General features: G+C 42.9%; 1 protein-coding gene across 3 annotated transcripts in view; it reads left to right on the plus strand.

Moving 5' to 3' along the window:
• The first annotated feature begins 1,789 nt into the window (after positions 1 to 1,789).
• The window catches only part of PDXDC1 (pyridoxal dependent decarboxylase domain containing 1), a 63,096-nt gene continuing 44,107 nt past the window's right edge, over positions 1,790 to 20,778 (plus strand). The window contains exons 1-3 of one of the 3 annotated variants that reach the window (XM_012477433.1): positions 1,790 to 1,808; positions 18,572 to 18,645; positions 19,161 to 19,226. In XM_012477433.1, the coding sequence (XP_012332856.1) occupies positions 18,596 to 18,645; positions 19,161 to 19,226 (116 nt within the window). In that variant the 5' untranslated portion in view covers positions 1,790 to 1,808; positions 18,572 to 18,595. Of the gene's footprint in view, positions 1,809 to 2,032; positions 2,225 to 2,818; positions 2,877 to 18,571; positions 18,646 to 19,160; positions 19,227 to 20,778 lie in introns of those variants that run through there. The other 2 variants (XM_012477431.2, XM_012477432.1) reach the window with 2 other exon arrangements.

The raw sequence follows: 20,778 nt of genomic DNA on the forward strand, positions 1-20,778 counted from the left end.
AGAGACGAGTTCACTTTGTTGGCCAGGCTGGTCTTAAACTCCTGACCTCAAGTGATGGTCAAGAATTCAAGAAAATGTGTTCTCCAGTGAGGTATTCTGAAAAAAAAAAAAAAAAAAAAAAGAATTCAAGAAAATGGAAGAGCAACAGCTGATATATTAATATTATTATTATTACCCATTACGCCTCAGCCTCCCAAAGTGCTGGGATTACAGGCGTGTGTCACCACAACCAGCCTCTTATTCTTTTACATACTATTGCCAGCATAACTGTCCTAGATGGTAGTCAATAAATGTTTAGATAAATATAATAAATAATCCAGTTATTTCTACTTTTTCATGTTGGGTGTTCAAAGTCTACTTTTCAAACAGTAAATTTAACTTTTCTCTCTCTAGTATTTGTTTTGTGGAATCTATTATACTTTGTAATGCAATCCAGAGAAACTTGGAGGTCACTTTAAAATTTACTAGTTTCAATGATGAGGTGCTCAGAGGTGAAATGTACTAACACATATATCAATGGATGGATATATGGATGCATATATGATAAAGCAAATATAGGGAAAATTAATTGTAGAATATAGGCAGTGGGTACACAGTTGTTCACTGTACAATTGTTTCAACTTTTCTACGTGTTTGAAAAATTTCATAACACGTTGGAAAAGTGACTTGTTTTACTCAAGCAGGGGTACATTCAATCTTCAGTTTTAGATATAAATCTATCATTCCTTCTGTTTGCAAAGCGCTTTAGAGAGTCAGAATAATTCCCACAGTACACTTTAAATCACCACAAAAGGTTTTGATAGGAAATAATTTTATTAACACAACCAGGCAATTGACTGAATACAATTTAGAGAGATAACTCAAAACATGGAGTTACTGCGCTGAAAATGTGACCCTGTTACACAGATTTCGGGAGGAAGAGTATAAAACAGGAGAGAAAAGGAGTCAGACTTGTGGTTGTAGCGTCACTGTAGAGGTGAAGTGTTCCATTGATTGCAACCATGGTAGTCTATTATAGTTTCCTTCATTAAGGTCTGAGGAATCTACCAAGAGAATGTACGCCCTCCCCATTCGTTAGAAACAAAATGCAGTAAAATAGCAGGAGTGGCCAGGCGTACTAGATTACCCCTGTAATCCCAGCACTTTGGGAGGCTGAGACGGGAGGATCGCCTGAGACCAGGAGTTTGAAGCCAGCCTGGGCAACATAGTGAGACACACACACCTTCTCTATTAAAATGAAATTGTTATTTTTTGTCCTTTCAGTTCATCGGTAACAAGATTAAAAAAAATAATTAAAAATTAACTTTTAAAAAAATTTAAAGTAAAGTAGGAGTGGAAGCAGTATGTGGAATCATGGGGCTTGGGTCTGAATCCTATGTAGATCGGCACCGTGAAATGGGGATAATAATGATCTCCAAGGGCTGTTGAAATAGGAAAATGGAAGAGCAGCAGCTGATGTATTAATATTATCACCATTATTATTACCCATTACCTGACAAATCATAATTGTGACATGAAGGAGGAGGCTGGACCAGTCGTCTCAACAATCTTTTCCGTCTAGAATTCGGCGGCAAGGTCTGAGACAAACACTCCAGCTCAGATCAGCACTTTCTCTGAACAGCGGTCACCGAGAAGCCCCCAAACCCCAAACCCCCAAGTCCCTGGGCGCCAAGAATGCTGTGGGTCCTGCGCATGCGCAAGGGTGCTGGCTAGCTCGCCCCCTACTTAGCGAATAGCCTGTTCCATTCCCGAGGATTGCCGACATGGGGGGAGGCGGGAGACTTGGAAGCCTGGGTCTGCAAGTGCAGGTGCGTCACTAGTTTTTCCAGCCTTTCACTTCATGAATAGTAATTTGTGATTATTATACTTATACCTTGATGATTGCGACAGGCTGCTGAAAAGTGTGAGTTTGGTGAACAATTTACTGTGTATCCTCCCCCTTCACCTGCGCACGTTAGGGAGGGCCGGCGTGACGGCCAGGTACGGAAGCCCAGAGGGTTCCGCCCACCGCCACGGGGCACCGCCTCACCGCCTCGCAACCCGCAGGTTGCCCAGCCCGCGGCGTCGCCGGGCTCCTCCTCCTCCTTTCCGCGCCGCCGGCCGCGGGCGCGGGGGACGTCAGTGCTGCCAGCGTGGAAACAGCGGCGGGGCGTGGGAGGAGGAAGTAGCGCCCGGGACCGCCAGGCCACCGGCCGCCTCAGCCATGGACGCGTCCCTGGAGAAGGTCCGTACTGAGAGGGGGCGAAGGGGACGGCACTGCGGCCACTGGCCCCCGCCTCTGAGGCGACTGTTTCCCAGTCTTTAGCTGCCATTGTGACCTGGGCAGGGGGACACGGGCTAACGGGCCCCGCCTGAGGAGGCCTGGCTGGGAGGGCGACTGGGGCTCGGGCGCGTCGTGGGGCCAGGTGTTTGTCGGGTCCCCGTGGGCCGAAGAGGCTGGCCGGGTTCCCTGGGGGCCGCGAGGGGCCGGGAGCCCAGGACTGGGATCGTGGGGCTGACCTTGGGCCCTGCTAAGGTTCCGCGAGGGGCCGGCCTGAGCGCGGCTGGCCCTTTCGGAGGACGCGGAGCGGCCCCAGGTGCTCCCGGAAGGAAGCCGCAGTTTTTTCGGAGCCAACTGCAAACCTGTAGGTTTTCCTTGGTCTCCGAGTTAGGAATGCAAATTGCTAAATTAGTGTTCTTCCAACTTCAGCCTGCGTGGGAATCACCTGGGGCCTTTTTTAAAATGTGGATGTTCAGTCCCGGGGTCATGACCTCTGGGGGCGGGACCGGGATCTGCGGGTTTAACCGCCACCGCCCCCCACCACTCTGCCCCACGCAGGTGATTCCGATGCTGAGCGTGCGAACACCTGGCGAGAACTTCCGAGGTCCAGAAAGGGGTGGGTATTGCGTAAATTGCGAATTGAGTTTCGGGCATCGCAGCTGCTCCACAACTTCTTGGCTCCCCATTTTCCAGTGGCGAGGAGGGATCCCCAACTTAACCCGAAATCCACTGGTAACAGCGCCTTCCTCTGGTTGCTTCTTGGGGGGAACAGCAGCGTGATGTACCTGTGTGACTGCTCTACCATGGGAAACGGCTTCTGGTTGTCCCGGCTGTAGGCTTGTAAATGGGAATCGGTGCTTGGGTTTCTTCACGGGTTCTTGCTTTCAGTACCTGACATTCTGCCCTCCCTCAAAGCCCTTCTTTTTCACGTTGGGAGTCTGCTTGTCCAGTCGAATGCAAACTCGGTTTTTCATGCATGTGGCTTTCAGGAGCAATGCTAGTGTTTTAAGACTGCTACATTTTAATTTTGAGCTGGTAGGAATAATATCATTTTGTCTTTTTTCAAGGCAACAGCTGCTGTAGATTTGTTCACTTGTCACTGGAGAGTTGAAGGCAATAATTGTAAAAGTTGGGCCAGATGTCTTCATGTTCTCATTGGTATAGCCTACTCGGTTGCTTAGCGTAAATTGGGGTGGAAGACAAGAAAAATAGGGTTTTCTTGTGCCATCTCTGGGGTGAATGTTTTGTGTTTTTCTGGCTGGAAGTAAAGTCTTGTCCAAATGAGTGGTTCTTAAAGCAGGGGGCAATTTATTTCCCCAGGGGACATTTGGCTGTCGTTGGACATATTTTTGATTGTCACAATGGGGGCAGGAAGGTGCTGCTGGTAACCTAGTAGGTGGAGGCCAGGGACGACTCTAAACACCTTACATTGCACAGGACACCTCCCCACGCTGGAGAATTCTCTGGCCCAAAACGTCAGCAGTGTTGAGGCTGAGAAATCCTGGTGTAGATCATGTTTACAACACCAGCAGTTGAATACAAAATGATGCAAAGTGTTTTCAATTTCATACGAAGATGGATGGGCTTCATGTGGTTGTGATTGGAATTCTAAAGCACTTAGGGTGATCTTTCCTCCAGGGATAGTTAGCCTTTATAGGAAAATGTGCAGAGTGGGTCAGAATCCTGCTTTAAATATGACTTTTCTGGCATTTGATCAGTAGATTAAGGTGGTTGCTGTAAGTATTAATTGATGATAAAAGATCTTAAACTCTGTCAGTGAAGATCTCAAGAGGGACTGAAATTCCAGTGTGTCTAATACTGGCGTCTTCGCAAAAATTGCAGTGATCTTTTAGGAATTCGGAACATGTGGGCTGGAAGTTTCTGCCTTAGGTCAGTGTGAAAATTCTGAATGTAAGTTTTTCAGAACTATGACTGGGACTTAAATGTTTATATTCCGTGAAGTAATAGAGGGCCTTAGATGGAATGAACAATTTCTGTTGGTGCTAAATGGGCAGGAAGGAAAAAGCATTGCTATGAGTGTTGAGGACTTTGTGTGCTGAAAAATAGTTTGAATCAAAGTGAAACATTTAGTTGTGTTCATTATTCCTGTTTCTTTGAGGAATAGACTATGCTGCGTTAAATTCTACATTGTTAATATTAATTCGGGAGATATTTGAGCAGTTCGGAATGATCCCATTTAAACTGATCCTTGCATAATTTATACTGATTACAGAAACCACATTATTTGATACCCTTTAAAATTTCAAATAATATCTCTCACTTTAAAATGCAGTATGTGAAAAAAACACAAAAATTAAACAAAATGTAGTATGCCATCACCATTTAGTAGAATCTCTCAGTACCTTTCCTTTGGTCCAAATATAATTCTGTCCCTTGCTTTTTCTGTAGGTGATTGGTAAATGTGCAGACCTGTGATCACAGAGCCATTTTCTTGTCATGATTTGCTTTTCTTTCACAACAGTATCAGTTTGCTTACATCCGAGATTACTGATGTCCCAATAAATCAGATAGGTTAATTGAGGAGGCAGGGAATTCAAACTGGGAGAGGAGTAGGGGCTTTGCCCAAGCCCCACACTGTATGTCCAAGGCATAAGGAACAAGGCCCTGTAGCAAAGTCTTACAGTGTTTACTTATGTTAATATTCGAGGAAGGAAAATGCCACAGGAAGTAATCACTATAATGCTGAAGATCTTAATAAGTTATTAAACACACCTCTCAGTAAAACCCTGTTAAATTACTGTTTTTGAGACAGGATCTCAATCTGTCACCCAGGCTGGAGAGCCATGGTGCAGTCTCGGCTCACTGCAACCTCCGTCTCCAGGGCTCAGGTGATTCTAGAGTCTCGGCCTCCTGAGTGCTGGGACTACAGGTACTCACCCCCACCCCCAGCTAATTAAATTTTTTATTTTTTTTTGTAGGGACAAGGTCTCACTGTATTGCCCAGGCTGCTCCCAAACTCCTGGGATTACAAGCATGAGCCACCATGCCAGGCCAAAACCTGCTACTTGAAACCTGTAGAATAGCCCAGACATTTTTCTGTTGGTTAAAAAATCTCATTCTTCCTGAGTATTATGTTTAGACAAGGTGGACTGCATTTGCTTTGCATTTACTTTAATTCCATCCTTGTGCAAACTTGGAGCAGTTTCTCAGCATCAGCACTATTGATATTTTGGGTCAGATAATTCTCTGTTGTGGGGGCTGACCTGTGTATGGCAGCATGCTTAGCAGTGTCCCAGACCTCCACTCAGTAGATGATAGTCGCACTCCCTACCCCCAGTTGTGACAATAAGAAATGTCTCCAGATGGAGGCAATTGTCCCCCGAAGGGTGGGGGGAATTGCCTCTAGTTGAAAGTCCCTGGCTTAGGGAATCTAGAACTACAGTGTTCAGTTTGGTAGTTACTAGCTATATTTGGCAGTTTACATTTAGATTAAAATTAAACACAATTTAAAATTCCTTTCCTCAGTCATGCTAGCCACATTGCAAGTTCTCAACAGCCACATGTGGCTGATGTTTACTACACTGGGCAGCACAGACATAGAACATTTCCGTCGCCAAAGAACTTTGCACCGGACAGCGCTAAGAGCTGGCAGCAGTTTTTTTTAGGGCGAGGGGTTGGGGGAGATAGAGTCTCATTCTGTTGCCCAGGCTGGAGCTCCCGGGTTCAAGTGATTCTCCTGCTTTAGCCTCCTAAGTAGCTGGGATTACAGGTGCCCACCACCATGCCTGGCTAACTTTTATATTTTTAGTAGAGATGGGATTTCACCATTTTGGCCAGGCTGGTCTCCAACTCCTGACCTCAAGTGATCTACCCCTCTTGGCCTCCCAAAGTTCTGGGATTATGGTATGAGCCACCACGCCCAGCCAATTACTTGTTATATCTAATCCTCATCTCTGAAAGAGACAACTTTGACCCTGTTTCTGACCTAAATCACAACTCAGCCTATTTTTGGTTCTTGTACTCATCCTGAGCTAAGTGCTGCTTTCCTGCTCTTTGGGCCTGATTTTAGAAAATTCTTTGTCACCTTATTGTTATGCTAGAGGTTTATAGTACCATCGATGGAGCATTCCTGATCCTTACTTACTGATAAGAATTCCCAGAATTTCAAGTGCTGCTCTTTGTTTAAAAGCATGAGAAAAGAACCCCTGTTAGGCAAGGTTGAATGACCAGTTTTGGTTTATGACTTTGTAGATCTTTGTAGATTTATATAGAAAGGAGGAGATGATAGGCTGTAATTGTAGCTTTCATATAAAGCCAATTCCAACATTATCATAATGTGAGAGTTTTGCATACAGGTGCATGGCAGCTGTGGCTGTAAATGATTATCTAATACTGGGTGTCAGGGAAAACTGATGGGACTCAGCCATAGTGCAGAGTTTCTGATCCTAGAAATTTATGGCTTTGGTCATACTTGATTTATTCAAGATTGCAGAGGTAGTCAGTGGCAGAGCTATTGATGGTTCCTATTTCTGTCTTTGCTTCACTATATCTAGAATTATGAGTTATAAGAAGTTGCTTGAGCTTAATGTCATCTGTTTTCACCTAAAGCAGAACCTGATTTATAATTTTTTTTTTTTTTTCCTGAGATGGAATCTTGCTCTGTTGCCCAGGCTGGAATGCCGTGGCATGATCTCAGCTCACTGCAGCCTCTGGCTCCTGAGTTCAAGCAGTTCTCCTGCCTTAGCCTCTTGAGCAACTGGGATTATTTTTGTACCATTCCCAGCCAATTTTTGTATTTTTAATAGAAATGGGGTCTCACTATGTTTGCCAGGCTGGTCTGAAATTCCTGATCTCAAGTGATCTGCCTGCATCGGCCTCCCAAAGTGCTGAGATTACAGGTGTGAGCCACCACACCCAACCTTGATTTATAATTTTTGTGAATTGAAGGTCAGCTTCAATTCATAAAAGGTCATCTGTGGTCAAAGCCCCGTGTTGAGTGCTGACAGAGACACAAGATGAATAAGATGTGACCCCTGAAGGAGGCTATGTAAGGGGCATACTTTTTTTGGACAAATCCTTATATAGTAAGGAGGGATGAAAAGCATAGGAATTAAGAAGCAAGTTGTGACTGCATGGAGAAGTGACCAGAAAAGATTGTGTGGAAGACATTCTTTAGGCAGAATATATAGCTCAGAATGATGCTTTTCAGAGTTTAATTGTAAATGTAATGCAGTTCTTTATGAGTGTGCCTTACATTGCTGGTAGATAAAAATCAAGAGACAGGAAAGCCATTTCGTCTTTACCTTTCTGATTTGATCGCTCGCTAACAAGCCCTAGGAAACACTGCCTATAAAAAAGCCTAACCTAAGAAAGCGTTATAACAGTATCGAGTGACTATAGCATGCTTCGCTTTAGCAATTTTCTTTTTGTTCCAGAATAAGGGTGTGATTCCAGATAAACAGTGAAGTGTTTAGAAATAGAGCTTTCTGTTGTATGGTATTTGTCCATCGGTATAGTTATCTGGAAGCGTTTACTCATGTTATAAGGTCTGTATGAATCGACTCTGCAATAATGGTCTTTGGGAACACAGTTTTTTGGAACATGGACTGGATCTCTAGCATCTCCAACGCATGTCTGAGTCAAGTGATTGGAGGCCTTTTCCCACCTTCAGGTACTGCTCTTTGTGACTGAGATGTGATCTGTGCTGTTAACTTTACTGCCTCCTTTCCACTGTTGAGTATTTTTGCCCTTTTCTTTTTTTTTTGGAGATAGAGTTTTGCTTTTGTTGCCCAGGCTGGAGTGCAGTGGCACGATTTCGGCTCACTATAACCTCTGCCTCCTGGGTTCAAGCGATTCTCCTGCCTCAGCCTTCTGCATAGCTGGAATTACAGGTGCCCACCACTACACCCAGCTAATTTTTTGTATTTTTAGTAGAGACAGGGTTTCAGCATGTTGGCCAGGCTGGTCTTGAACTCCTGACCCCAGGTGATGCATCTGCCTTGGCCTTCCCAAAGTGCAAGGATTATAGACGTGAGCTGCTGCCCCCCCTCCTGTTTTTGCCCTTTTCGTTCTTATTTTTCGCGTCTCTTCTTGAGCGAATTATAGGGTTAAATACTCATACCTTATACAGTACTTGGCTAACCCTTTGCAACTAGGAAGATTATGATGCTTAATGAGCCAGTAATTACAGTATGTCTTCATGTTCTTACAGACACACTCAAGCGTAGAGACCATGATGGTTAAAAATAAGACTTTCAAAGAGTATGCAGTTCTTAGAAGATGAGAGGAGACAGCTGGGCGTGGTGGCTCACACCTGTACTCCCAGAACTTTGGGAGGCCGAGGTGGGTGGATCACCTGAGGTCAGGAGTTGGGGACTAGCCTGGCCAACATGGTGAAACCCCGTCTCGACTAAAAATACAAAAATTAGACAGGTGTGGTGGCGCATGCCTGTAGTCTCAGCTACTCAGGAGATTGCACCACTTGCACTCCAGTGTGGGCGGCAGAGTGAGACTCCATCTCAAAAAAAAAAAAAAAAAAAAGATGGGAGGAAACAAAAGTTCTAGTTCTTAATTACTGTACTGTTGAATCAGGCAAAAATACCTACAAATGTAAAAAACTGAGACTCCAACAAGATAAACCAGGTTTACAAGTCACTGTATCAACTTGGAGGACTCCTGTCCTCTTCTCTCATCCTTGCCATAAGGAACATTGTGTTCCTGCTGTGGCTTCTCAGAGGTATGTATTAAAGTAGACGTGTGGTGTTTGGGGAACTTGTTTAGTGCTAGATAGCAGACACTGTTTGCTTTTCTCCTGGGAGGAAAAGAAATGATTTTTGCAGAGATGAAGGTTGAATGATTATCCATCTTCCGGATTTGCCTTGTTTAGAAAGCTGTAGGAGGCAAGAGTACTTGGTAAGTTAGGAACAGCTGTTTGGAGCTTTACCTCTTGCTTTTTATCTTAGCCGAAGAAAGGTAGTGATTTTTTATGTCTAATGCATATGGTGTACACTAGCATTTGATAACACCAAGGTCTTCTAATATGAGCAGCTGTTTTCTCTTTAGTTAGCCCAAAGAGTCCCCCAAATAAGAACATTCCTCTCCTGAAAAAAACCTTGTTGAAACTAAAGTACTACATATTTCTATTACTGATTAATGTTATTCTTAATGTACTTTTAAAAATACATTTTAGACTTTGTTTTTCTTTCTTTTTTTTTTTTTTTATAGAGGCTGCTTCTCTTAAAAGCCTTCTCTTTAAAGGCTTAGCTCTGTATCTTCCAAAAGCAGTTATTCATATACCATTTGTGAATTTGGCCACATTGATGTACCACCTATACTATTATTTGCTTAATATTGTCTTTTAAATCTACTTTAAATTGATTCACTTCCCTTTATTGAGGGACAGTTTACATAAAACAAAAATACCCATTTTAATTACACAGTTTGTGTTTTGGAAGTTGTATATAGTCATATTATCACATGATCAAGATAAAAAGCACTGACCTGGAGCAGTGGCTCACACCTGTAATTCCAACACTTGAGGAGGCCAAGACAGGAGGATCACTTGAGCCTAGGAGTTTGAGGGCAACCAGGGCAACATAGTGAGACCCTCATCTCTATAAAAAATAAAAACATAACCAGGCTTGTTGGCATGCACCTGTAGTCCCAACTACTTGAGAGGCTGAGGTGAGAGTACTGCTTGAGCCCAGGAGGGTGAGGCTGCAGTGAGCCATCATAGTGTTGCTGCACTCGGCCTGGCGGACAGAGTGAGACCCTGTCTTAAAAAAAAATCCCCTACTCACCCACCCAAAAAAGGTACAGAGCATTTCCATCTCCCTGAAAATGTCTCTGTGTCCCTTTACTGTAGATACCTGCTTTCTGTCACTCTAGCCCTTACCACCCTCCCATCCCATCCCTGTCCCCCCGCCTTTTAACTTAGATTTATGCTCAACTGTAATGTCTGTAAATTCTGGTATTTGAGGTATTTTTTTCCCCAATCATGTAACAGTAAATACATATATGAGTGTAAAACAACATGATCTTGGCTCACTGCAACCTTCACCTCCTGGGTTCAAGCGATTCTCCTGCCTCAGCCTCCTGAGCAGCTGGGATTACAGGTGTGCACCACCACACCCAGCTAATTTTTTGTATCTTTAGTAGAGATGGGGTTTCACCATGTTGGCCAGGCTGGTCTCGAACTCCTGACGTCATGATCCGGCTGCTTCAGCCTCTCAAAGTGCTGGATTACAGCCATGACCCACCATGCCCAGCCAAATGTATAATTTTTTAAATTTACACTTTGGTGAACTGGTTTAATGGAGGAAAGTGTTGATTAGTGTGCTTTCAAAAGCTGAGAAAAATTTTAAAGTGGCTAGTGTGTTAATTCCCAAATCTTAGGCTCGAAAAACTCCTTTTATATCTACTGTAGTTTCCACTTTTTGGAAGATCTGATAAACAACATCTTAGTAAATAAACTTTATTAATGAAAGATTATTGCCCAGGCATAGTGGTTCACACCTGTAATCCCAGCACTTTGGGAGGCTGAGGCGGGTGAATCATTTGTGGCCAGGAACTTGAGGCCAACATGGCAAAACCCTGTCTCTACTGCAAATACAAAAATTAGGCATGCTGGTGCGTGCCTGTAATCCTTGCTACTCGGGAGGCTGAGGCAGGAGAATCGCTTGAATCTGGGAGGTGGAGGTTGAAGTGAGCCCACAGAAGCCTGGGCAACAGAGCAAGACTCTGTCTCAATAAAAAGAAAAAGAAAGAAAAAAATTGTTTATCTCATTACTAGTAACTGTAAACATCCATTAAATGGTGATTTTTTTCATACTTCAGGATGCATCCTATATATGGAATGTCGAATCAGTTTAGCAGCAGTTTTTAAAAACCAAAAAAGATGACTTATACCCCATAAATATGTGCAATTATTATGTATTGATTAACAAAAAGAACAAAATAGAAAATAGAATATATTCCAGATGAGAGAGGCAGGAATTGTACCTCATGCTAGGTTGATATAATTCTAGCCAAAAGCAAAAGTAAGTGTTTTTTTTTTTTTTATCAATCTATGCAGCCTTATTCCACATAAATTTATAATATTAGCTTTTTTAAAAAACTGAGACTTGCTTCCTGACCTCCTATGTTATTTTACCTTGCATTTGATTCTTGACTTTTCCCTAATATTTAAATTGTCAGAACTTTAAAGCAATTTTAACATTACATGTGTAATATTTCTTCTGATAGTGGCAGAGTATTTTAATATCCCATACTGTCCGAAAGTGATAAAAATCACCTAGCATAAAAGTGATAAAAATCACCTAGCATAAAAATGATTCTTGACTAGGCACTGTGGCCCACATTTCTAATCTTAGCACTTTAGGGGGCCAAGGATTGCTTATAAGGCCAGGAGTTTGAGATCATCCTGGGAAACATAGCAAGACCTTGTCTCTCCAAAAATTTTTAAAAAATTAAGCATGGTGGCGTGTGCCTGTAGCCCTGACTGCTTAAGTAGCTGAGGGTAGAGGATCTCTTGAGCCCAGGAATTCAAGGCTCCAGCCAGCTATGATCACGCCACTGTACAGCCTGGGCGATAGAGCGAGATTGTGTCTCAAAAAAAAAAAAAAAAAAAAAAAATTTAAAAAAGTGCTCATGAAGGTATCAATAGTAGGGCTTGTTTTATAAAATGAGCTACCTTTTAATGTCTCAGTTCTGGCTGGGCACAGTGGCTCACACCTGTAATCCCAGCACTTTGGGAGGCAGAGGAGAGCAGATCACCTGAGGTTGGGAGTTCAAGACCAGCCTGGCCAACATAATGAGAACCTGTCTCTACTAAAAATACAAACAATTAGCTGGATGCGATGGCAGGTGCCTGTAATCCCAGCTACTCGGGAGGTGGAGGAGGGAGAACCACTTGAGCCCAGGAGGTGGAGGTTGCAGAGATCCTGCTAGTGCTACTGTGCTCCAGCCTGAGAGACAGTGAAACTGTCTCAAAAACAGCAACAACAACACTCTCAGTTCTGTGGCCATGACCATACGCTTCAGTGGTTCTCCTTAGGAAAGGAGAATAAAATGATAGCTACCATGCATCTGTATTAGATATAATTGTAGCAAAAATACTGAACCCACTTCATTACACGACAGAGTTAACATACTTGAAATACAGTTTATAAATTTGCAGAGAGGTATAACTGTTTCTAAATTCTCAGCAATTAGCATCTGTCAGAAAATGTGCATGTAGATATACTCCCTCTGTAAATGCTTTGGTGCACTTTTTTTGGTTTCGGGGTTTTTGTTTGTTTGAAACAGAGTCTTGATCTGTCGCCCAGGCTGGAGTGCAGTGGTGTGATCTCGGCTCACTGCAACCTTCACGTCCTGGGTTCAAATGATTCTTGTGCCTCAGCTTCCCGAATAGCTGGGATTACAGGCGCATGCTGCCATACCCAGCTAATTTTTGTATATTTAGTAGAGACAGGGTTTCACTATTTTGGCCAGGCTAGTCTCAAACTTCTGACCTCAGGTGATCTGCCTACCTTGGCCTCCCAAAGTATTGGTGTTACAGGTATGAGCCACCATGCCCAGCCCCACTTTCATTCTTAAAAATGTTCGGTTTAAGCGTTGGTGGAAAAGGAAAAACAAATGCCCTGGTCTGGATGATGAGTTTATGGACATCAGTTGAGACTGTTGTAAAATAGACATTTTCTCTGTAGAGAGAGTTCTTCCTAGGTGAAAACATTAATCAAGCAAGGATAATCTTTAAAATTAAACCTTAGTTCTAAATATAATTTTTGAGTACGAGCTTTTTTTAAGTGTTGAGCTGCTTCATTTACTTACTGATAAAGTTGAGAGGGAGTATTGTCCAGTGGTTAAGAGCACTGGTTCTAGAATTATACTTAGTTTTAAATTCTGGCTGTAAAGCGTACTATGATTTAGGGCTTATGAGGAAGTAATGTGTAGAGGGGTTAATTATTAGCACAATGCCTGGAATATAGTAAGCAAGCCAGTTAGTATTAGTAATTATAGAGGATCATAAATCTGATGGAATACTTACTCTGTGTCCGACCCTGCAAAAAGGATACAGAAATCATTTAACGTTTTTTCCCAGGAACCTGACATAGAATACTGTTTTTCGTTTGCTTGTTTTTGTTTTTGTTTTGGATGGAATCTCGCTGTCACCCAGGCTGGAGTACAGTGGCACCATCTCAGCTCACTGCAGCCTCCGCCTCCCAGGTTCAAGCATTTCTCCTGCCTTAACCTCCCGAGTAGCTGGGATTACAGGTGCCGGTCGCCACGCCTGGCTAATTTTTGTATTTTTAGTAGAGACAGGGTTTTGCCATGTTGGCCAGGCTGGTCTCAAGGACCTGACCTCAAGTGATCTGCCTGCTTCAGCCTCCCAAAGTGCTGGGATTACAGGCATGAGCCACTGCACCTGGCCTGCTGTTTTTTGTTGTTTTTGTTTCTGTCAACATTATCAAACAGTCTCCTTCTATGTACTGAATAATAGACATCTTTATAGAATTTAATTCTTCATTTAGGTTTGTGACTGGCTGTTGCCCTGCTAATGTTTATAAATATTGATCATACAACTACTTTGGCATTGCCCACAGCTACCGAAGATAAGAAATGTGATGAAGAAAGTGGTAGCTGCCCTCAGTAGAAGCTTATGAATACACTGTTTTTAGTTTTAAGGGATCAGTTAATAAATCTACAACTTTTCATAGAGCATTCCTTGGTTTATATCTAATATCCTGAAACTGGATAATACTTTATATTTTCGATTATCCAATTAATGCAACAAACATGGGCCTACAGCATTGGAGACATAGCATGTTCACATTTACTCACCCAAAGTTAACTATCCATGCTGCTTTTCCTACCCACCCTCTCCTACTGGGCTTACTCCTGAAGAGCAATAAAAATTTATTTATTTATTTTTTAATTTTAATTTTATTTTTTGAGACAGTCTTGCTCTGGCGCCCAGGCTGGAGTGCAGTGGTGCAATCTCAGCTCACTGTAACCTCCTCCTCCTGGGTTCAGGAGTTTCTCCTGCTTCAGCCTCCTAAGTACCTGGGACTACAGGTGCCCACCACCACACCTGGCTAATTTTTAAATTTTTAGTAGATAAGGAATTTTGCCATCTTGGTCAGGCTGGTCTCGAACTCCTTGGCCCTAGGTGATCCGCCCACCTTGGCCTCCCAGAGTGCTTGGGATTACAGATGTGAGCCACCACATGCAACCAGCAAGAACAATTTAAATGTAAGCCAGTCCATGCAGTGCATGTATACTCCAGAGTCAGAGATTCACACGGGGATTATGAATCTGCATTTCCCTCCTGCCTTTCACAGTTTAAGCATCTTGTCATTACCTGGGATTTTAGTGTTTACAAATGAGTATTCACACAATATGGCTTCTGAACCAACCTGTGTGTGTCTGTGTGTGTGTGTGTGTGTGTGTGTGTGTTTGTGTGTATTTGTTGTTGTCGAGAGGTTCTCACTCTTGTCCAGGTTGGAGTGCAGTAGTGTGATTATGGCTCACCAAAGCCTCAACCTCCCAGGCTTATGTGATCCTCCCACGTAAACCTCCCAAGTAGCTGGGTACTATATGCACGCATCACCATGCCAGGCTGGTTTTTGTACTTTTTGCAGACATGGGGTTTTGCCATGTTGCCTAGGCTAGGCTATATTTTGTTTATTCTTTTTTTTTTTTTTTAATCGAGACAGGTTCTCGCTCTGTCACCCAGGCTGGAGTGCAGTGGCACGATCTTGGCTCACTGCTGCCTTGACCTCCTGGGCTCAAATAATCCTCCCGCCTCAGCCTCCTGAGTAGCTGAGACCACAGGCATGCGCCGCCATGCCTGACTAACTTTTTTTTTGTATTTTTTGTAGAGATGGGTTTTTGCCATGTTGCCTGGGCTGGTCTCAAACTCCTGGACTCAAGTGATCCTCCTGCCTTGACTTCCCAAAGTGCTGGGAGTACAGGCATGAGCCACCATGCCTGGTGTATTGTATCTATTCTTAACTGAAATATTCATTATAATTCTATAGAAAGAAATAGCTGTGTTGTACTTACAGAGGGAACAGTATGCTTATATCCAGTCTGGCATGCCTTCCTAAGGGATTTTCAGGGTAATACGACAATCAGAGAATTGAGCCAACTTTAGACCATTGGTCTAAAGAGAAGTCAAAATTAGTAGGAATCTGAATCCCTTCCTTCAGGAAGCTTATAATCTAATTGGAGAGCACATTTATACTGGAAAGCACATCTATAAAACCATTCACAGTGAAGAATGTAAGGAATCATGAGGCTAAATGGTAGTTGCACATCATAATGGCCTCAGCTGCAGGCATTCTGTCCCGTTGTCCCCACAAATACAACAACCGTTGTCAGGCAACAAGTCTAGATTTTTGGTTTAGGAAAAAAGGCATCAGTATCATTAGAGGGTATGTGAAAGAGCAAAGATGGCTTTATCCCTAAAGGTTTCCTGGAATTATTGACTTGTAATTGAATAGGTGGTGAGAGATAAAAAGCACAAGGGTGTTTCAGACAGACGGTTGTTGGCAGCATGAAGGTGTGAATGATCAAGCCAAACTGTTTATCTTTTCATCTGGCCAGATGGTAGGGGACATATGGGAGTGTCACAGGAGTGAGGATCATCAGGAGCATCACCAGCTGACTCAGGGATGATGATAAATTCTCTTGACCGTCATCTATTCCTCATTCTCTTCACTGTCAGCCCTGAGGCCTTTTACCAGTGTTTTCTGACCCTTGTCGTGGTTAAAATGGTGAATTTTATTGAAAATAATCTGTTTTAAAATTTGTCTTTTTTATCTAAAAATTGGAGTGGTTGTGGCTAAACGATTACCTTGTAAGCCCTTGTGGGAGCCAGCATGATGTAATAGAGGCCAGAAACAGGAGTCAGGGACCCCAGGTTCTGGCACCTCGCTGTCATTTGTTAGCTCCGTGACTGTAGGCAAGTCGCTTAACCTCTCTGCATCACCTCCAAAATGTTAGACCTGAATCAGACGTTTTTATGTTATACATTTTTTTTTCTTTTTTCTTGTTTGTTTTTTGAGACAGGGTTTTACTCTGTTCCAGGCTGGAATGCAGTGATGTGATCATAGCTTACTGCAGCCTCAAATTCCCAGGCTCAAGTGATCCTCCTACCTCTGCCTTTTAAGTAGCTAGGACTATAGGCATACTCCACCATACCCAGCTCTTTTTTTTTGTTTTGTTTTGTAAAAATGGGGTCTCGCTGTGTTGTCCAGGCTGATCTGGAATTCCTGGCCTCAAGTGATTCTTCTGCCTTGGCCTCCCAAAGCATTTTTTTTTCAATGAAACTTTTTACAAATGAAACTTTGCTCAAAACCTTGTTATGGGCCAGAGGCAGTGGGTCACGCCTGTAATCCCAGCACTTTGGGAGGCCGAGGTGGGCAGATCAGGAGGTCAATAGATTGAGACCATCCTGGCCAACATGACAAAACCCCATCTCTACTAAAAATACAAAACTGAGGTGGGCATAGTGGCGCATGCCTGTACTTCCAGTTACTCAGGAGGCTGAGGTAGGAGAATTGCTTGAACCCGGGAGGCGGAGGTTGTAGTGAGCTGAGATTGTGCTGCTGCACTCCAGCCTGGGCAACAGAGTGATACTCCATCTAAAAAACAAAACAAAACAGACAAACAAACCAAAAAAAACCCTCTGTTATATAAAACAGAGCTTATCTGCCCAGTGGAGGATAGGGAACTAGAAGCCCCAGCTGCTTACCTAACCCTTCCTTTTCAGTTCTCCCAGGGGCCTTAGGCTCAGGAGAACACAGTGGGGAAAATCCCTGGACTAGATCCCTTAGGTCCCGTTTAGAATTTAACATTTTCTGAATCTTATATTGATAAGCAGAGTGGAATGTCTTAAAAACAATTTTGAGGAGGCAGTACAGTTCTAAATACATACATATTGTATGCTACTTTGTAAGATCTGCTAGATACAGTGAGGAACAGGAAAAGATAAACACAGCTCTTGCTTTAAGCAGCATTCTTGGAAGAAGAGTAAGAGGGGAACAAAAGAGCTATAACTTTCATAACACAACTCATAGTACACAGAGATTGAAGTCAACAAGAATTTGCTCCCTAAAAATAATTACAGAGATTATGAAGAGAGAAAGGGAAATGAATATGTGTGTTTTAATTCTACAAAAAGGCCAGTGCGGTGGCTTATGCTTGTAAGCACTTTGGAAGGGCCAGACAGAAGGATAACTTGAGCTCAGGAGTTCAAGACCAGCCTGGGCAGCATAATGAGACCTTGTATGTACAAAAAAGATTTTTAAATTAGCCAGGCGTGGTGGTGAGCGCATGTACTCCCATGTACTCAGGAGGCTGAGGTCGGGGGATCACTTGATCCCTGGAGGTCAAGGCTGCAGTGAGCCACGATCACACCGCTGTACCCCTAGCCTATGTAACAGAGTGACTGTCTCAAAAATAATAATATTTGTCAGAATAGCATGTCTTTGTATAACTGCCACATTGCTTGTATGAGGTGAAGCTGACTCACTTTATTATCAGAAGTGTGATCTCAACAAAGACTAAGCTGTCCAGCTGCCTTGGACTGTAGGTCATGCATTGTCAGTACCTTGGGGCTATGTACAAAAGCCAGGCTGAGGGGATCTTGTGGTTACCCCACTGGGACTAGTAACTTGTCAAGGGGGAAGGTGACCCCAAGTGGAGAAGGGTAGGGTCCTTGGTTTTGGCCTCACTTGGTTCTCCCCAGAATGAATGGCAAAAAAATAGTAATTCTGGGAAAAACTTTAAATTCTTAATTTTGTTTACTTTTTGGATGGGAGATAGGTGTATGCATGGTAAAATTCAAAAGGAGCCTGGGCGCGGTGGCTCACACCTGCAATCCCAGCGCTTTAGGAGGCCAAGGTGGGCGGATCAGTTGACGTCAGGAGTTCAAGACCAGCCTGGACAACATGATGAAACCCTGTCTCTACTAAAAATACAAAAATTAGCCAGGCATGGTTGCATGTGCCTGTAATTCCTGCTACTTGGGAGGCTCAGGCAGGAGAATTGCTTGAACCTGGGAGGCAGAGGTTGCGGTGAGCTGAGATAGCGCCACTGCACCCAGCCTGAGTGACAGAGTGAGACTCCACCTCAAAAAATAAAAATTAAAAAAAAAGTGGTGGCAAGTGGGGCTGAAGGACTTTTACTTTTTCTGTTACACTTTAGTACTGATGGAAGTTTTAAGATCATGCCTGTATTTTACAGTAAATCTTCAAGAAATTATGCACTTAATTTTTCTGGGTGAATTGTGTTGTAGAGGCAATAGAGAATTATTTATGTTTCTCCTTTTTCTTTGTTTCCCAGATAGCAGACCCCACGCTAGCTGAAATGGGAAAAAACTTGAAGGAGGCAATGAAGATGTTGGAGGACAGTCAGAGGTGAGCACTACAGAAGTGACCTGTTCAACGAGTTCAGCCTGCTGTGGTGAAGCTGGTGGCTCTGGTTTCCTTCTGTTAAAGATACCTCTTGGCTTCACAGTGTCACACATAGCTTCTGCTGACTTGAAAATTGGTATTTGTCTTGAGTAAAAGGTGCCTTGTAATTAAAGGATTTTGAAATTGAGAGGAAGGGCTTAAAATTTTTAAATCTGTCTGTTAAGAGTTTCATTTACTTAATATATTGATTTGACTCTGTAATTACTTGTTATATATTCAGGTCATATAAAGCACCAACTAAATAAGAAGTGGACGGAACTTTTTGTTGCATATTCTTATTCTTTTCCAGAAACTCAAACTGTACCTAAAACTAGAGGCAGGGAGATATGATAAATGTGTTTCAAATCCTGCCTCAGTCCCTAAGAGATTATAGGCAACATAGTCATGTTTGCATGTTTAGGAGTTAGAAATTTGATATGATGAAACAAATGAATAGCTTTTTCTTTTCTTTAAATTAGAAGAACAGAAGAGGAAAATGGAAAGAAGCTCGTGTCAGGGGATATTCCAGGACCACTCCAGGGCAGGTAGGTGACAATGAGGATCCATACCTTTAGTTAAGGTGTAAATTTTTGTTTGTTTGTTTTTGAGATGGAGTCTTGCTCTGTTGTCCAGGCTGGAGTACAGTGGCATGATGTGGGCTCACTGCAAACTCTGCCTCCTCGGTTCAAGCGGTTCTCATGCCTCAGCCTCCTGAGTAGCTGGAATTACAGGCGTGCGCTACCACACCTGGCTAATTTTTGTGTTCTCAGTAGAGACGGGGTTTCGCCGTGTTGGCCAGGCTGGTTTCTAACTCCTGACCTTGACCTCAGGTGATCCAGCCGCCTCGGCCTCCCAAAGTGCTGGGATTACAGGTGTGAGCCACCACGCCTGGCCTACCTTTCTTAAACCAATATCTTACCATCATTGATTTACGGTTTCAGTTTTAATGAACATGTAACAAATTTAAATAGACTTCTGTGCAGTATAACATTAGAAAACTGAAGTACCCTTGGCTGGTTGGTGATATTGCTGCACCTGCTGGCTTCTCTCCCTCTCCCATTTGGAATTCAGTACAGGCTGGGTACAGTGGGTAATACCTGTAATCCCAGCACTTTGGGAGGCCAAGGAAGGAGGATCAGTTGAGCCCAGGAGTTCAGTGTTACAGTGATCTGTCATTGTGCCACTGCACTCCAGCCTGAGTGATAGAGATACTCTAAAAAAAATTTTTTTTTAAACCAACAATTTCATGCAACCTCATGACTCAGAAATGATGCATGGAGCCAGGCACAGTGGTGCACACCTGTATTCCCAGCTGCTTGGGAGGCTGAGGCAGGAGGATCACCTGAGTTGAATTCGAGGATACCCTGACAACATCACGAGACCCTATCTCTGAAATAAAATAAAAGTGATATAAAAATTCATCATTATTACTGGTATATCATACTTAGTTCATTCTTGAAACCTGTAATCTATTTGGTAGACTGAGTTTTATTGTAAGAGCTATTTTAATTTGATAAGATTTATCGTTTTCATAATACAGTAAAGAAAAGGAAAATGTCAAATTTAATCACTTATTGTTTGGCAACTGAAGCAAATCTGTCATGTCTTCCTTGTTTGAGCTAGCAGGAAAAATAGCAAAAAAGTAAGTAGCTGACTAAAATGTTCACAAGATACTAGCAGTTAATCTGGGATTGATGACCCAGCCCACCTTCTCTGATACAACTTATTTTTTTTTTCCTTTTATAACCAGGAAACTGCACATAAGTAAACAGTCCAACTCCCTTAAATATCCTTTGACCTGAATATAAATTGAACCAGGTTGCAAAAGAAAAGTATGGAGGAAGGATCACAGTGTGCCAGTAAATGTCACATCTAACTCACTGAGATACTAATACTTTAAAACAGTCACTCCTATTCATAGCATGAATAATGCCATGTGAAGCGAGGCGCGAAGTACTTTCTCAGGTTGGAACAGGAAGCAGGGCCTATAAAATCTCCATTCAGGCCTACGGATGGAAACAAAAGGCTTTAAGGTTTTAGTCTCCTGATTCCACTGATGTTTCCCCAGGAGAGATACTCCCAACAGCATCTGTAATT

Source organism: Aotus nancymaae, unplaced genomic scaffold (genome assembly GCF_030222135.1).
Source record: "Aotus nancymaae isolate 86718 unplaced genomic scaffold, 86718_ANA_hifiasm-v0.15.2.pri h1tg000049l, whole genome shotgun sequence".
Lineage (NCBI taxonomy): Eukaryota > Metazoa > Chordata > Mammalia > Primates > Aotidae > Aotus > Aotus nancymaae.